Source organism: Hylobates moloch, unplaced genomic scaffold, assembly GCF_009828535.3.
Source record: "Hylobates moloch isolate HMO894 unplaced genomic scaffold, HMol_V3 SCAFFOLD_10, whole genome shotgun sequence".
Lineage (NCBI taxonomy): Eukaryota > Metazoa > Chordata > Mammalia > Primates > Hylobatidae > Hylobates > Hylobates moloch.
In genome coordinates, this window is record NW_026652285.1 from 12,302,809 (window position 1) to 12,321,076 (window position 18,268).

General features: G+C 49.0%; 1 protein-coding gene across 6 annotated transcripts in view; it reads right to left on the bottom strand.

Moving 5' to 3' along the window:
* Positions 1-18,268, bottom strand: part of MMP28 (matrix metallopeptidase 28) — a 42,277-nt gene that overhangs the window by 3,531 nt on the left and 20,478 nt on the right. For all 6 annotated transcript variants that reach the window (XR_004249699.2, XM_058445082.1, XM_032163011.2 and 3 more), the window contains 4 exons: positions 9,899-9,978; positions 9,543-9,730; positions 3,528-3,752; positions 403-648 (listed from right to left, as the gene is read on the bottom strand). Coding sequence is in view for 5 of the 6 variants with exons in the window: in XM_058445082.1 (XP_058301065.1) it covers positions 403-648; positions 3,528-3,752; positions 9,543-9,730; positions 9,899-9,978 (739 nt within the window). In the remaining variant the exon portion in view is untranslated. The remainder of the gene's footprint in view (positions 1-402; positions 649-3,527; positions 3,753-9,542; positions 9,731-9,898; positions 9,979-18,268) is intronic.

Genomic DNA, 18,268 nt, shown 5'->3' on the forward strand with positions numbered 1-18,268 from the left:
GGCAGGAATAAAGGCTTTGGGGTCTGGGATGGGGGAAGAGTTGGGACCGAGGATTGGGTATGGGTGATCGGGAGGGGACATGATGTGAGCGGGAGCTGCGGGGGCTGGGGGTTGGGCAGAAATCCAGTAAGTGGAACGCAAGGGGCGGGGTTGGGGGTACTGTGCACAGGAATTAGTTGGGACTGATGGAGAGATGAGGGCCATGGACTCGGGGGAGCAAGAGTCCGGGGTTTTTCAGCTTTGAGGGGGGCATGGGGCTTTAGAATTGGGACGAATCGGCGACAGAGAGGCCAGATCTATGCGCTTAGGATGGGAAATCCTATTTGAGGAGCCGGCATTCAAGGACAGGAGGCCTGGGGGGCAGGGGTGGGACCAAGAGCGGGGCATGTCCCGGGGCCTCACCATACAGGCTCTGCACGGCCAGCACGTCGTCCCAGCTGAGCAGCGCGTCGCGGCCCAGCCTCTTGTAGTAGGGCGCCATGAGTGCGCGCGGCGCGGGCGAGTGGGTGAGGCCAAGCGTGTGACCGATCTCGTGCGCCAGCACCACGAACAGGTTGCGCCCGCGGCGGCGGCTCAGGGACCAGCGCTCATCTTGGTCGAAGTGCGCTTCGCCGCGGCGGGGCAGGAAGGCGTGCGCCAGGGCGCCCCCTGCAGGCGGGGCAGAAGGTCAGGGGGTGCCACGGCCCACGACGCCCCCAGGTAGTCGCGGCCCAGCGCAAATGCCACTGGGGTGTGTGTGACTGTTTTCTGCTGTATAGTTTCCCTCCTAAAATCTGGCAGAACCTGAAGTGTGCAGAGGTGAACAGATGAGTAGGCTGTGGACGCCTAAGAGGCACTGTGGTGTAGATATGGCATGGGCCCACCAATTTGGGTGCCACTCCTACTTTTACCATCTACTAGCTGCATGACCTTCAGCATTTAGCTTAACCTTTCTATGTCTTAACTTCCTGATCTGCAAATGGGAATGATGATGGTGAGCTTCTTCCTCACAGAGTTGTTCTGAATAATAAATGTGTGTGCGTGTGTGTGTACATGTGTATTACAAATGATGCAGCAGGGTGTGGTAGCTCACGCCTGTAATCCCAGCACTTTGGGAGGCCGATGTTGGAGGAACATTTGAGCCCAGGAGTTCGAGACCAGCTTGGGGAACAAAGCAAGACCTCATCTCTACGAAAAAACAAAAACATTAGCTAGGCGTGGTGGTGTGCACCTGTAGCCCCAGCCACTTGGGAAGCTGAGGTGGGAGATTCTCTTGAGTCCCAGGAGGTCAAGACTGCAGTGAGCTGTGATTGCACCACTGCACTCCAGCCTGGGTGACAGAGTAAGACCCTGTCTCAAAACAACAACAAAAACAACAACAACAAACATGAAACAACAACAACAAAAAGTGATCCTTGGAATAGGGCCTAGCACATAATAAGGGCCACTTAAGAATTACTTTCCGGCCGGGCACGGTGGCTCACACCTGTAATCCCAGCACTTTGGGAGGACGAGGCAGGAGGATCACGAGGTCAAGAGATCGAGACCATCCTGGCCAACATGGTGAAACCCTGTCTCTACTAAAAATATAAAAAGTGAGGCTGAGGCAGGAGAATGGCGTGAACCCGAGAGGCGGAGCTTGCAGTGAGCCGAGATTGCGCCACTGCACTCCAGCCTGGGCGACAGAGCGAGACTCTGTCTCAAAAAAAAAAAAAAAAGTAGCCGGGTGTGGTGGCGGGGGCCTGTAGTCCCAGCTACTCCGGAGGCTGAGGCAGGAGAATGGTGTGAACCCAGGAGGTGGAGCTTGCAGTGAGCCGAGATCGTGCCATTGCACTCCAGCATGGGTGACAGAGTGAGACTCCATCTCAAAAAAAAAAAAGAATTACTTTCAAAAAGATCTAGGAGTAGGTACAGTATAGTTATCCCTAAAAGGAGGCATGATGGGACCTTCTGTTTCTTGATTTGGGTGCTGGGAGTGTTCAGTGTATGAAAGTTCATCATGCTAAACTTGAGATGGTTCACTTCTATATGTATGCATATTTTCTTTAATAAAAAGTATATATTTTTATTTTTATTATTTTATATATACTTTTTATTAAATAAAATATACATACATATAGAAGTGAATATATATATATTATTGTGTTCTTGCCCTCCTCTGCCAGGGCACCTCTGGGGGGCCTCTCTCTACTTCTAACAGGAATGAGCAGAGGGAGTTGGGCCGGATCAGTGATTTTCGAGCTTTTAGTGTGCCCCAGATGGAGCTTATTAGATGTGCAGGTGCCAGGGTACCACCCCTAACGATTCACCTTCCACAGGGGCAGGTGACCCTGACACAGGAGTCAGAAAACTGCACTATGATAAAGTTTGCATAGAAGCTTGTCGAGGGTCCCTCCAGCTTTGCCTTCTTGGACCCCAGGCCAACTGGGACTGGCAAAGATGGGGGGTGCTGGACTAAAAGGAGAGTCTCCTGGGGGCATGGAAAGTCAGCCGCATGTAGGAGGAATACATGCCTATTTTGAATATGTCTCCAGCTGTTTCGAGCACTGTTCACTCTATTCAACTCTCACTGGGAGACGGATGGGCAGGTTTGGGAGAGAAGACCACTATTCAAAAAGACAAAGTATCTGTCCCAAATCAGAGAGCTGCTTGGGGATCCCGATGCCCTCACTCCCAGTGCAGTGCTGTCTTAACTAGGTATGGATAGAACCATGTCAGGTAGATTACGTGGATGAAGTCAGTCACAAATAGGTGCATGTGTGCACTACCTGTGGATTCTTGCAAAGCCTAGATTTCTCCTGGTCCTAACCCAGGCCCCAGCAGCAGGGCCTGGATGTGGGCTTTGCTATAGATGTGCTTGACTGAAAGCAGGAGGGTGCGAGGGAGGTGGGGGCTTAAGTTCCCAGGCCATACAAGGGCTTAAGTCCCCAGCTTGAAGGGGTCTGATTAGGTTTCCTTTCTTCGTTAGGAGGGGAAATGTGCAAATAGCCTATATTCAGGTTCTGAAGGCCAGTGTTGGGCAGAAGGGGAAGAGAGTGGTTTAAATTGCAGCCAGAGCCTTCAGGTTGGGGACAAACAGAACTATCCGTGGTGTAGGTATATGAAGCACTTCTCTGTTGGGGCTGTCGGGAGTAGGGTGCCTCTTGCCCTGTGGCAGCGGCTGTGGTAGTTGGGGGTGGGCAGTGGATGTTTTTTAGGGCTCTGGAGTGAACATCCACTCTGGAGAACAAGAGAAGCCCAGGCCTGTCTAGAGGCAGAGGATAGATGATGGGACCTCGGGAGATTCTCCCAGAATGCATACTACTCTTGAGAATTTGCAAAGCACTTTCCTTGCAGAGCTTCATCTGACTGTCCCTTCAGACATGTGACACATAATGGGGCAGGGACCACTCTTCCCATTTTAGGATGAGGAGACTGAGGGTTCTTTGCAGGGAGATGCGCCTCAGCCAAGGCCACAGGGAGGGTGAATGCTTCATTGCCACCCCCAAACTGCCTCTCCAAGTTGGGGTCCCCTCCTGCTGTGTGGGAGGGAGACTTTGTGTCAGCACCTGGGCCATCAAAGGCGTTGCCCAGCCCATCGTTGTGGTCCCCTTGGAAGAAGGTGAGCCGGATGTCAGCGGGGCCTGTGGCTGGGGCCTCCCAGAACTCCAGCGCTGAGACGTTGCTCCACAACTGGAAGGCGGCGCGCACAGCGCCCCGAACTGCCGGCTCTGGCAGACGCTCAGGCCAGTTCACCAGGCGGTAGGAGAGGTGCTGCTTGTACCATTTGTTACCTGCCACCCAGAAAGCCCACGTCAGTCACACCTGCTGCAGAGCCTGAGTCTGGTCCCCACAGACCCAGTACGATGGCGAGGTGTAGGCCCTCCCCCAGCAGCCCCTGGTCTGATGGGGAAGGCACAGGTTTTGCCCTAGGCAGCTCCCCCTTTGACTGGGGCGATACTGCCTGGCTGAGGGCAGCCCTCAGACTGAGAGGACTCCCCTTACCCTGGACAGTCCCCAGTACAGTGGCTTGGACTATGGAGGTCCCAGTGTGTTGGCGGGGATGCAGCCTCTGCCCAGGAGAAGCCCCCAATCTGAAGGAGTCTGTCTGAACCCTTGGTCTAGGGTCTTATTCTTCCCCCCAGCCTGGGCTGAGTCTGAAAACAGTTCTGTGTCTGTTGCTACCAGCAAATCCCAGCCCCTCCCTGCAGTGTCAGAGTGGAGGAGAGGTGGGGCCACAGAGGCCACAGCTGTGACTCCCCCTGCCCCCCACCATCTCTCTTCAGGCCTCACACCCTCCTGCCACCTCTAGACACTTCTCTCTGCCCTTTCCAGGGCCTGGGGCCTATGGCCAGCCAACAACCACAAGACTCATTCATTTGAGGTTCTTTCCTGCCCCTCTCCTCCTCGCTTCCTCAGGGACTCTGGAGAGCTCTGAGGTGAAAACAAATAAGAACAAAGGGTGTGTTTTGTTACTGACTGAGAGAAAGTTTTCCATCTCTGCTTTATTAAGGGTTTCTCTCCCTTTGCCCCAAATTACAACTCCCCCCGAGGGCTGAGACTCTGGCCTCTTGCCCCAGCCCCCGTCAACTGAGTCTGGGCCCATCTGCAGCTCAGCGTGCACCCGGCAGCAGCATGGCTGGAAGGGCCAGATCCCGAGTTTCTTGTAGGCTATCTCTGAGCCCTACAAACTCAGGCGCTGGGATTGTAACCTCAAGTGGAAGACTCGTGGCTTGGAGGCAGGACTCTTGGGCCAAGGGTGCGGTAACTGAGACCTGAGACCCCAGGACAAGGGGCCTGTCCAGGGTCCCGGAATGAGTGAGTAGCTGAGGCAGGCCCTGACACCTAATCCAGGGCTTTTCCATTATTCCACATAGACAAGCAGGCACATTTGCCAGGACTCCAGGCTTATAAATCTGCCCAAATATCATTCCTTCCGGTCAAAGCATGAGCTGAGATTCTCCAGATGTAAGGGAGGGTCTTGGAAAGCAGAGGAGCTGGACTCCCTTCTCCTCACCAATGCAAGTGGGGGAGGGGCACATCCCTTCTCCCACCCCTGAGCCAAGCTCCATTCAAGGCAATGCCGCCTCCCTGGGCCTGTTTGGCCTGGCAGCCACCCAACCTCTGCCTCCCAGCCAGTGACCAACCCTTAACGAGGGCAGAGGGAATGACTCTAAGGAAGGGAGGGAGACAAGGAAGGCAGAGGGAAGGCCTGGGGTCCAGAGGTGCGGCTGAGGGTTTGTGATGTGCCAGTCATGCTTCTGCTGGGCACACTGTGAGTCTTCAATGGGCGCTGGGCTCTTTCACACCCTGCTGTGGGGGACGATCTCCCAGGCTCTTTCTTTCCCCTCACAAACCTTTAATCCATCAGCATAGTGTGAGATGGCTCCTGCCTCTTTGCAGCTAGTGGGGTCCCTCACATCACAGGCAGAAGAGGGGGTGGTGGGCAGTTTTCTCATTCTAGGCCGCCAGTGAAGGTGACAGGTCTCAGAATAAAATCCTGTAGGAAACTGAGTCTGTGCATGCGTGTGTTTGGGGAAAGGATAGGGAGGATGAATAGGAATGGGAATTGAGAGAAAAGGACTGTTTTCCTGAGAGAGGAGCAGGGTAGGGGGTGTCACTGGTGTGCCTGCCAGGAAGAAAGGACCTGGCTGGGGGCCAGCAGTCTGAGCCCTTGCCCCTGTCTCCCTCCAGATTTGCTCCCATAGAGAAAGCTAGCCGCTTCAGGCCCTGACCCAAACTCCTGGCCAGGGAGGGCTGGTTTTCATGGTGACCCCCAGGCCCTAGTAGCACCTGGCATTGTACCCCCTGACACCCTTGCTCCAAAGTTCAAAAAGGAAGAGGGAAGGAAAAAGTATGGGAAGGGGGAGGAGAGCTAAAAGCTTTGCCTGGGCAGAACCCTGGAGTTCCGACTCCCAGCAGGGAACTGACACTGTGGAAAGAACATGGGTTAGAATCCCAGTACCTCTACTTGCAAACTTACATAACAAATTATGGAATCTCTCCAAGCCTCAGTTTCCCTATATGCAAAATGGGGTTGATAAGACTTTCCCATGGTAAGACGTGAGGCTTAAATGAGACAGCAACATGGAGCTGCTAGGCATGTAGTCCATACTTAATAAATATACATTCCCCTCTTCTTTCCTTTTCCACCCCAGATACACCCTGGTGCCCCCCACCTCCACCAGCTCAGTGAAGGAACAGAGACTTGCAGGCAGGCCGGAGGAGCAGGTACCTGCAATGAGGTTGCAAGATAAGTTTCTTTTTTTCTGTTTTGTTTGTTTGTTTGTTTTTGATACGGAGTCTCACTCTGTCACCCAGGCTGGAGTGCAGTGGCGTGATCCTGGCTCACTGCAACCTCCGTCTCCCCGGTTCACGCCATTCTCCTGCCTCAGCCTCCCGAGTAGCTGGGACTATAGGCGCCCGCCACCACGCCCGGCTAATTTTTTGTATTTTTAGTAGAGACGGGGTTTCACCGTGTTAGCCAGGATGGTTTCGATCTCCTGACCTCATGATCCACCCACCTCGGCCTTCCAAAGTGCTGGGATTACAGGCGTGAGCCACCGCACCCGGCCCTGGGTGACAGAGTGAGACTCTGTCACCCAGGCTAGAGTGCAGTGGCGTGATTTTGGCTCACTGCAACCTCTACCTCCCGGGTTCAAGGAATTCTCCTGCCTCAGCCTCCCGAGTATCTGGGATTACAGGTGCGTGCCACCACACCAGGCTAATTACTTTTTGTATTTTTAGTAGAGACAGGATTTTATCATGTTGGCCAGGTTGGTCTCAAACTCCTGACCTCAGGTGATCCTCCCGCCTCGGCCTCCCAAAGCGCTGGGCTTAAAGACGTGAGCCACTGTGCCCAGCTGCCAGATAAGTTTCTTTTTTTAACTTTAAAAAACTATTTGTTGGCCGGGCGCGGTGGCTCACGCTTGTAATCCCAGCACTTTGGGAGGCCGAGGCGGGCGGATCACGAGGTCAGGAGATGGAGACCATCCTGGCTAACACAGTGAAACCCCGTCTCTACTAAAAATACAAAAACTTAGCCGGGCGTGGTGGTGGACGCCTGTAGTCCCAGATACTCGGGAGGCTGAGGCAGAAGGGCGCAAAACCGGGGGGCAGAGCTTGCAGTGAGCCAAGATCGTGCCACTGCACTCCAGCCTGGGCGACAGAGTGAGACTCTGTCTCAAAAAAAGAAAAAAAAAAAACTATTTGTTGTTCATCTGAAATTCAAATTTAACTGGGCATCCTATATTTTATTTGGCAACTGAGTAATACTATCCTCTATCAAAAAGAGATGCTCTGGCTGGGCACGGTGGCTTGCGGCTGTAATCCCAGCACTTTGAGAGGCCAAGGTGGGTGATCACCTAAGGTCAGGAGCTTGAGATCAGCCTGGACAACATGGTGAAACCCGTTCCTACTAAAAATACAAAAAAAAAAATTACCCTGGCATGGTGGCATGCACCTGTAATCCTAGCTATTCAGGAGGCTGGGGCAGAAGAATTGCTTGAACCCGGGAGGTGGAGGTTGCAGTCACCTGAGATTGCACCATTGCACTCCAGCATGAGTGACAGAGAAAGGCTCCATCTCAAAAAAAAAAAAAAAAAGAGAGAGAGAGAGAGAGAGATGCTCGAAATTGTATAGTGACAAATGAACTCTATTAGATCCTTCCTTTGGGGCATGAGAAGGTGAGATACAGCCAGAAGGAAGCAGCCGCAGAGCTCAGGTCAAAGTATAGCTGCTGGACTGTTTCTGGGGCTGCCCCACTTTCCACTGCATTCTCACAACAAGCCCCCTTCCACCTGCTAATCAAGGACCATCTCTCCTTTGCAACTTGGAAGGGCCTATGTCTCGGATGAAGGAACAGTGAGCGAACTGACCTGGCCCAGGCCACACAGCTGCGACTTGAACCCAGGGCCTCTGGCTCCAGGGATGCTGCTCTCTGTTCTACCAGTGCCTCTTGAACTCATAGCTCTCTGCTCTTCTACTTCACTCTTCCTCTCCATTGCCCAGAAACACGGTGGGACACAGAACATGCTGACACCAAGGGCATCTTGACTCCAGAGCCGGACCCCATTGCTGACTCCTTGCTTTACCAAGAAAGCAAGCAGTCAGTACTGAGGACCCAGAGTGGCTGGGCATGTAGGTGGAGCAGAATTGGTTTGGCAAACACCTGGAAACAGCCACCCTCCAACAGTGAAGGGGAACTGCCCACAATTTCCTTACAGGTTAGCTAAGAAATGAGAACAAACTATGTGCTTTCTGTCTTGTTCCTAACGAATACTATCAGTAAAAGCAGTCAACACAAATTAAAAGTAGCAATGGCTCAAAGTGTTCACAGTAAAATTATTGATAGATGAAAACCTGGTTAAAAACCCCCATCTTGTTAGAAATCTTGAAAGCTGCAAAAATTGAGCAGAGAAAATTAGACTCAGTAAAAACAATCAGATTGTTAATATTACGCACGGTAGGCCAGGCGCGGAGGCTCACGCCTATAATCCCAGCCCTTTGGGAGGCTGAGGTGGGTTCGAGACCAGCCTGGCCAACATGGCAAAACCCTGTCTCTACTAAAAATACAGAAATTAGCTGGGCATGGTGGCATGTGCCTGTAGTCCCAGCTACTTGTGAGGCTGAGGCAGGAGAACCGCTTGAACCCAGGAGGCGGAGGTTGCAGTGAGCTGAGATTGCACCACTGACTCCAGCCTGTGCGATGGAACAAGACTCTGTCTCAAAAAAAAATTATGCATAGTGAAACTTGTTATTTGTGAAAAACTGACAAAAGAATCAAATCTTCATAAATCTTAGATCTGTACCATTTAACCTCTGGAATGTTAAATTTGGCTAAAAGAAGGAGGAGAAGAAAAGAAACAAAATAAAGCTACAAGAGGAAAATCATGACAGCAGAAACTGTAATATGTAAACTGTGCTATCACGAAATGTTCAGAAGAGGCAAATCCATTGAGACAGAAGTGGATTAGCGGTTGCCAGAGGCTAGGGGAGGGGGAGAAGGGGGAATGACTGCTAATGAGCATGGGGTTTCTTTTCAGGGTGGTGAAATGTTCTGGAATTAGATTGTGGTAATGGTTGCACAGTTCCACAAATATCCTAAAAACCACTGAATTGTACACTTTAAATGGGTAAAGTGTATGGGATGTGAACTATATCTCAATAAAGTGGTTAAAAATATGCTATGGACAAAGTAAATCAATGGATCACACATTTGTTTAATAACTTATGGAAAAGAATGAATTCTGATGAAAATAACCTCAGTAAATATAAATGAAAAATGTTAGCAACAGTTTAACTGCCCTGCATTGAAAATTTATCAAGGAATTACATGGGTTTTGTGTTTGATCTGGAAAAACACTTGTACAATGAAAATTCATCAATGTAGGTGTCATTCTGACTTAAATGTCTGTATTCACAATCATGGTCCTTAAGCCAAGAGGTCCTATTCACCCACTCCTCCCGTGCCCTAGGGAAGAGAGGTTACTGACAAAGTCCAGTCCCAGGCTCAGCTGTTTTCCTAGCCATTGGCTTCAAGACATTGGGAAATCTTGGCCTAGCCGGATTTTAACAGCGCTCACCTTGCTTTGCAAAGCGTTTTTTACGCCTCATTTTGTTCCGGTGTCTAGCAAACAAGTCACTGATCCTCTCAGCCCAGGCCGCATAACTGTTGGTATCTGTAACCCCGCAGCGGGGACGAGTCATCTGGCGCAGGGTGGCGCGGTCCAGCACGCCGCTGACAGGTAGGTGGGATGCCCACTGAAACGCTCTGTCAGGAGGAAAGGACCGCAAGGGGAGGGTGAGTGGTAAGGGTGAGGGCAGGGAGGTCTGCCTCCCTGGGGCATGGCCAGCCAGGCTTCCAGGAGGAGGGAGGAAATGGTCAGAGCTTGGCATCCTAGCACCCCTACCCCAAGTCCTCCACATCCCTCCACCCTACCTGATGGCATCGCTGAATCGAGTGGAGGTGGGAGCTTTGGGGACCTGTTCATTGAGGTATCCGTACTTCTCTAGGAATGCCTGCGGGAGAGAGGAATATCTGCTTTTTCCATAGCATCCTTTCCCCTCCCTTGGTCCCCAAGGGCCCATGGCACATACATCCTGCCCAGTCTCACCTCTTGTCTTTTGCCCAAGAGGGTCAATAAGCTATAGCAGAATGAGCTCTGGGATTAAAGTCAAAAGGACCTGGACTCAATTCCAGGTCACCACTGACTAGCTGATGTTCTCAGGCAAGTCACTCAATATTTCTGAACCTTTGCTTCCCTATGCCTAAAACTGGGCCAGCAGTACCTGCCCTGCAGTACCTACTGGGCCAGCAGTACCTACCCATATCTTATGGCATCAGTAGGAATCTAGCAGGACATGCTAGACCGTAGAGTAACAGGCTCTGGAGTCACACCCACCTAGGTTTGAATTCCAACTAGTAAGATAATTCTCTAAACCACAGGTTTCTCAACTGTAAAGTGGGCTTAATACTAGTACTTACCTTATAGGGTTTTTTTTTGTGTGTGTGAGGACTAATCACAAGAGTGCTTATAAAGCACTTAGCATGGTGCCTGTCACATAGGAGAGACTCCATACGGAGTGGCTATTATAATATGTGTTATGTGTTATGTGCATATACACTATTCATATGCATCCTGAAACAACTACATTCTCTAGAATATCTTTTGGTATTGATTAGGAGCTTATCAGGTGCTAGCTCTGCCATGGCTGGGTTGTGAATTGTCTAATCCTGGATTTTTAAAACAGTTATCTTCCCCACCAATGTAGATTTATTTATTTATTTATTTATTTATTTATTTATTTATTTTTTCTGAGATGGAGTTTTGCTCTTGTTGCCCAGGCTGGAGTGCAATGGTGCAATCTCGGCTCACTGCAACCTCCGCCTCCTGGGTTCAAGTGATTCTCCTGCCTCAGCCTCCCAAGTAGCTGGGATTACAGGCATGCGCCACCACGCCTGGGTAATTTTTTGTATTTAGTAGAGATGGGGTTTCGCCATGTTGGCCAGGCTGGTCTCGAACTCCTGACCTGAGGTGGTCCACCCACCTCAGCCTCCCAAAGTGCTGGGATTGCAGGCGTGAGCCACCATGCCCAGCCCAAATATAGCTATATTAAAGGTCCTAGAACAACAAATGCACTTACCACTAACCTTATAATTGATATAAAAACTTGACTCCCTGGCAACCTGCTCGGGTCGCCTTCCACACTGTGGAAGCTTTGTTCTTTCGCTCTTTGCAATAAATCTTGCTACTGCTCAAAAAAAAAAAAAAAACTTGACTCTCTAAAAGATGTATTTTTTGAATTAGAAAGCTTCTTTTATTCATTCATTAATTAATGCAATGTACTAGGTACCCTGCTAGGTATAATAAAAAATAAGACATCCCTAAACCAGGTGCAGTGGCTCATGCCTGTAATCCCAGCACCTTGAGAGGCTGAGGTGGGCACATCACCTGAGGTCAGGAGTTCAAGACCAGCCTGGCCAACATGGCGAAACCTCATCTCTACTAAAAATACAAAAATTAGCTGGGCATGGTGGTGGGCACCTGTTATCCCAGCTACTCTGGAGGCTGAGGCATGAGAATCACTTGAACCTGGGAGGCAGAGGTTGTAGTGAGCCGAGATCAAGCCACTGCACTACAGCCTGGGCGACAGAGCAAGACCCTGTCCCAAAAAGAAAAAAAAAAAGTAAATAAATAAAGGACATAAATTGGTACTATGAAGAAAAGAAACCAAGTGATATGACTGAGAATAATTTAAAGAAACTTCACATCAGAAGGTCAGGAAGGAGTCGAGTCTCCAAGGAGCTGATACGTAATCTGAGTCCTAAAGAATGAGAAGCTTGCCATGCAATGAGGTGGGAAAGGGTGTTCCAGACAAAGGAAACAGCAAATCCAAAAGCCCTAGGCTAAGAATGACAGTGACATGTTTAAGGAACAGAAGGAAGGCTGGAGCACAGTAAGTGTGAAGAAACAGTGTGAGATGAAGTCAGAAAGAGAGGCAGGGCTGTCAGCCAGGATAAGAAGTGTAGGTTTGTTTTAGTCTTGCTGATGGAAAGAGAGAAATCCAGGATGCTCCTAAGTTTTTGGCTTGGAAGGTGATGCTATTTAATGTATGAGGAAGCCTGCAGGAGGTACAGATGGTGGTGCGTGGGTTTAAGATTACCTTGGAGATTTCAAAGTGGCACTGGCTGTGTGATCCTAGAGCTCAAAACAGAAGCCTGAATATTTCAGCATGTAGGTGATATAAAGCTGTGGACCAGGACAAGCTCCTCTGGGGAAATTGGTATAATTGAGAACATCTCACGGTCCAGGTGCCTTTGACTCTGCCTGCCCTAACACACCTGGAAGCTGTTCTCTCAGTAATCAAGTTATTTGAGGCCAGTGGAGAGAAAAGTGTGACTATTATTCTTACCTATCACCAGTTCTACCCTTTGGGCAGATGATGCACTTGGCTCCCTGCTTGCCCTTCTCACTGATAAAGTTACATAAATGTCACCTTGGATAAAAAAAGAATGTTGCCTCAGCTGCATAATTCTTCTACACGGAGAATTCTGCTACCTACATAGTCTCAATTTTTGCCCCTCCTTGTTGTGTTACCTATACAGAAATAATTTTCTGTCTTCTTCTCTTACCCCCACTTTTCTTTGCTGAATTTCTTTTTTCTTTTCTTTTCCTTTTTTATGTTTTATGTTTTAGAGATGGGGGTCTCACTATGTTGCCCTGGCTGGAGTGCAGTGGCTATTCACCGGCATGATCATTGCTCACCACAGCCTCAAACTCCTGGACTCAAGTGATCTTCCTATAGCCTCTTGAATAGCTGGGACTACAGGTGCTGCATGCCACCATGCCTACCATGTTGTATTTCTCTCTCTCTTTTTTTTTTTTTTTTTTTTGAGACAGAGTCTCGCTCTGTCACCCAGGCTGGTGTACAGTGGTGCGATCTTGGCTCACTGCAAGCTTCGTCTCCTGGGTTCACGCCATTCTCCTGCCTCAGCCTCCCGAGTAGCTAGGACTACAGGCACCCGCCACCACACCCAGCTAATTTTGTTTTTGTATTTTTAGTACAGACGGGGTTTCACCATGTTAGCCAGGATGGTCTCGATCTCCTAACCTCGTGATCCGCCGGCCTCAGCCTCCCAAAGTGCTGGGATTACAGGCGTGAGCCACCGCGCCCGGCCACCATGCTGTATTTCTTAACTCAAAATAAGTCCAATCATAGCTGCTGTCTCAAGGAAAATGCACAAGTTGGGAATGAAGCTAGATACTAAGACCAGCAAACCCCTAAATCTTTGCAAGTCTCCAGCTTCCCCTTGTGGATTTAATTCACATTCATTTTCAGCAACCTCCACATCCTCTTCTCAATAAAGTAACTTTTCATAGACTCCTCATTCTACATAACTTTCCTAGTCCATTTCATTGTTTTTCTGCATTAATTCATTAGTATTTCAGAACTATTGTTTCCTTTTTTCCCTTTGCAAATGTACACTATTTTTGGATGCATAATGGATTAAAAGTGTTCTGGTGGCTTAATTTGGGAAGTTATTTCCTGCTCAAAATCGTGTGGCATCACGGTATAGCCACCAGGTTTGGGAATGAAAATCTGTTCCCAACCCTGACTCTGCCAGATGGCTGGGGACAAATTTTTTTTTTTTTAATTTTTATTTTTTGAGATGGAGTCTCGCTCTGTCGCCCAGGTTGGAGTGCAGTGGCGCCATCTCAGCTCACCGCAAGCTCTGCCTCCGGGGTTCACGCCATTCTCCTGCCTCAGCCTCCTGAGTAGCTGGGACTACAGGCACCTGCCACCACACCCGGCTAATTTTTTGTATTTTTAGTAGAGACGGGGGTTTCACCGTGTTACCCAGGATGGTCTTGATCTCCTGACCTCGTGATCTACCCGCCTCGGACTCCCAAAGTGCTAGGATTACAGGCATGAGCCACCACATCCAGCCGGCTGGGGACACATTATTTAATCTCTCTGAGCCCCTCTTTCTTTATCCACAAAGTGAGAATAAGTTCAACTTATTCTTGATCTTATTCAGGGTTCTCAGAAGGAGTAAATAAAAGAATGCACATTTAGCATAGTGCCTGCTACATAGTAAATGCTCAATAAACAATTGATCTGGTTGATTTACCTTAGAGGGAACATTAACAACAGACTTTCGGAATGCAGTCCATCTGTAAAAAGGGAACTGCTTTGAACATGGCAGTTACACCTCTGTTCTCAATTCAGGTGCTTCTGTCTCAGACTTGCCTGACCTCAGCTGGATGCCTGGTTCTCTTCCTTGTCTCCTCCCTTTCCTTTGGGGAGGATGGACACAGGACTTTCTAAAGGTAGCCAGGGAATTAATGTCTCCTTAGAGGCAGTTTTGCTAGGCGAGTGACTTGGGAGAGACCAGGTCACAGGTCGGCATGGCTGGCACTCCCTTTTGCCTCTCTCCACAAACACACCCAGCCCTTATCAGGGAGTTGGCTCCGGTTCTGGAACTCTGAAGCCTTGGACAGAGTGGGAGGGAGGGGAAATTAACTGGCGGCGTCTCTTGTTTCCTGGCTGGGCTGCTGTGCCTAGTACTCTGGCAGGCAAGGTCGGGTGGAGGGCAGGATGGGGGTTGGGGGTGAGGGCCTTTTTCAGGGGTCCCTCAGAGGGGAAGTCCTGGGCCTTTCTTCCTAACTCGCCTCTGGGACCCTGTAGGTTGCAAGGCAGAGTTAAAATCTCAGTAAGCAGAATGAGTATGTGCCTGGGACACCAGCCAAGCAGAGCCACTGAAAGAATGAGAAAAAGAAATTTTAAGAATTTGACATTTTATATTTCTATAAAAGCACTGAAGTGGCTGTGCGCAGTCAAGCCTGTAATCCCAGCACATTGGGAGGCTGAGGCAGGTGGATCACCTGAGATCAGGAGTTCAAGGCCAGCCTGGCCAACATGGTGAAACCTCGTCTCTACTAAAAATACAAAAAATTAGCTAGGCGTGGTGGCCAGTGCCTGTAATCTCAGCTACTCGGGAGGCTGAGGCAGGAGAATCGCTTGAACCCGGGAGGTGGAGGTTGCAGTGAGCTGAGATCATGCCATTGCACTCCAGCCTGGGTGACAAGAGCAAGACTCCGTCTCCAAAAAAAAAAAAGCACTGAAGTATTATAACAGGGATTATCAGGATTTATGGGCTCCCTTATACTTTTATGCTTAACATGAGTATATTCAAAAAAATTTAAAACACATACAGGAAGGGGCTCCTTAATGCTGTCAGGGCTGAGTGCCCTCACATTCTGTGGAGTGGAGGCAGGTCTACATTCCTGGGTGAGGAGGTGGTGGGGTTGAAACTCCCTCTGCTTCTGGAGGTGTCCCTAACCCTCTCTGTGAGGCATTTTTCATGCCTCAGTTTCCTCCTGCAAAGGTAAGAGAAATGGTCTACTCTGCACGGTAGAAGGAGCAGGGGTGTGGGGTCAGGGTGGAGGAGTGGCAGCATGACAAAGGGATCCCAGGAGAAGACACAAAAGTGGGAGGTGGAGCTCCAGTTCTCATCCCAGCTTGACCACAAACCCTCTTGGGGGTCATTTTCCTTCTAGGCTTCCATTGTCCTGGGGGCTTGTTCAGTGGTTCTCTTAAGGACTCTCTGAGTTCCACCTGGGATCATCCCTGCCCCACTTCAAGGAGGCAGAGTCTAGACCGCTCCTCCTGGCCTTGAAGTTCAAGGATCAGGTTTTCTCTCTTCTCTATTTTCCACCCATCCTCTCTCTTAGGGAGCCCAAGGCTTGAGCTGAATGGAGAGGAAGCTGGAAGGCTGTGCCCCTTAGGTGACTCACCCTACTCTGGCCTAAAAGCTTGTGCCAACATGCCTTACCCCCTTGGTTAGGGCTGGGACCACTTTCCTGAGGAGTCACCTCTGAAAGTCCCTGGGCGTGGCTGTGGAGTCTGGGTAAAATGGAACTAGTTCTCCTGGGACCCAGCCAGCTTGGTGGAATCACACAGTGCTAGGGATTCTAGGCCTGCATCGGTCCTGACTTGTCCTGGGAGGGTGCATACAGCCTAGCCTATTTAGTGCCTGAGGGAAGGGAAATTTTGGCCATTTCTGCACAGGGCAGGACCAATGATGAGGTGCAGCAAAATGAACCCAAGGCCTGAGTCAGGAAGTCTGCATCATTGAACTGGCAGGGCAAGGGCACTGGACTGAGAGTCTTGAGTTTTATTCCTAGTACTATGGCTAACTGTGTGTCCTTAGGTAAGTCCTGTGCCTCTGGGCTTCGGTTTCCTCTTCTATAAAATTAGGAGGTTGGATTATTATTATTATTATTATTATTATTATTATTATTATTATTATTATTTTATTATTATTATTATTATTATTATTATTATTATTATTATTATTATTGAGACGGAGTCTTGCTCTGTCACCCAGGCTGGAGTGCAGTGGCAAGATCTCAGCTCACTGCAAGCTCTGCCTCCCAGGTTCATGCCATTCTCCTGCCTTAGCCTCCCAAGTAGCTGGGACTACAGGTGCCCGCCACCAGGCCCGGCTAATTTTTTGTATTTTTAGTAATTTTAGAGACGGGATTTCACCGTGTTAGGCAGGATGGTCTCGATCTCTTGACCTCGTGATCTGCCCGCCTCGGCCTCCCAAAGTGCTGGGATTACAGGCGTGAGCCCCGCATCCAGCCAGGAGATTGGATTATTAGAGCTCTAATATATATTCCAGCTCTATCCATTATTCTAGCCCTGCTTCTGCAACTGACTAGCTGTGTAAGCTAAGACAAAGTTACTTAATCTCTCTGTGCCCCAATGTATAAAATGGAGAAAGAATACTGTTTTACCTTTTTCACAGGAGAATCATCAACATCTAAGAAGATGGTTTGGGAAGGCTTTATGACAGTTGCCCCATTAACAATGTTATTTTTACCTCTATGTTCATGGAGCTTTATTGCTGGAAGGGATATTTGGTAGGTGAGTGTGTAGTACTTGCCTTCTTTTTTTTTTTTTTTTTTTTCTTTTTTTGACGTGGAGTTTCGCTCTTGTTGCCCAAGCTGGAGTGCAATGGCACGATCTCAGCTCACTGCAACCTCTACCTTCTGGGTTCAAGTGATTCTCCTGCCTAAGCCTCTCGAGTAGCTGGGATTACAGGTGTGCGCCACTATGCCTGGGTAACTTTTTGTATTTTTAGTAGAAACAGGGTTTCACCATGTTAGCCAGGCTGGTCTCGAACTCCTGACCTCAGGTGATCTGCCCACCTTGGCCTCCCAAAGTGCTGAGATTACAGGCATGAGCCACCATGCCCAGCCAGGACTCACTTTCTTAGACATCCTCCATATCACAGAATTTCAGCAGCAGAAATGAAATTAAGAATTAAAAAACTGCCAAATGCATGCAGAAACTGTCACTTTACCTATGATATACTCCATCTCATGTTACATTTTATTATTATTTTAGTTCCCATAGTGACCATTTGAGATTGTGCTTATCATTCAAGTGTATCTTTGGCATTATTAGCCAAGTCAAGATGCAAAGGATGGCAAGGTGTAGTGGCTCATGTCTGCAATCCTAGCACTTTGGAAGGCTGGGGTAGGAAGATTTCTTGAGGCCAGGATTTTGAGACCAGTCTCATAGTGAGATACTGTCTCTACAAAAACAAAATAAAACAAAACAAAAACAAAAAAAAACCAGACGAATGATAGCTGGTATTCTGCCTTGATGTGTTCTATATATGAAAATATTTTCTGGTAGTCAGGAGCACAATAAGCCCTAGACAGCTGTAGAGCTTTTTAAAGATATCACACCTTCTTTGAATCTCACAATGATCTTGCATGAATATAGACAGGACAGGTGTTGCTATTCCCATTTTAAAGACGAGGAAATTAAGTCTCAGGGGAGTGTAGTGTCTTACCAAAGTGACCTAGTGTGTGACAGAACCAGTACTCTAATCTGAATCCTCTGACATCTACCCTAGGATGTTTTATTTTACATTTAAACAAGTGACTCAGAGGCTTTAAAACTAAAGGGGCAAGGGCCAAGCTGCTCTCTCTACTGGGGAGCTGACTCTCAATTAAGAAAAAGGTCAAACTGGGGTGTTTCTGGCTGGATTTCTCTTATCTGCTTTACAAGAAAGTTCAGGATTAGAGCAGAGAAAAGAAGTTGCTCAGGCAGTGGGCTCTGGCTTTCAAATAGGGGCTGGGATCCTGTTTTCCATCACACTCAAAACAGGTCGTCTAACAGGCCACAGGCATTCGACAGGACTGAAGCATGTTCCTGCATAAAGATAAACATCTGCTACCAGAATGCTCTGCTTTCACCCTCTAGCTCCTGGGAGCTAGTGAAGACTTCA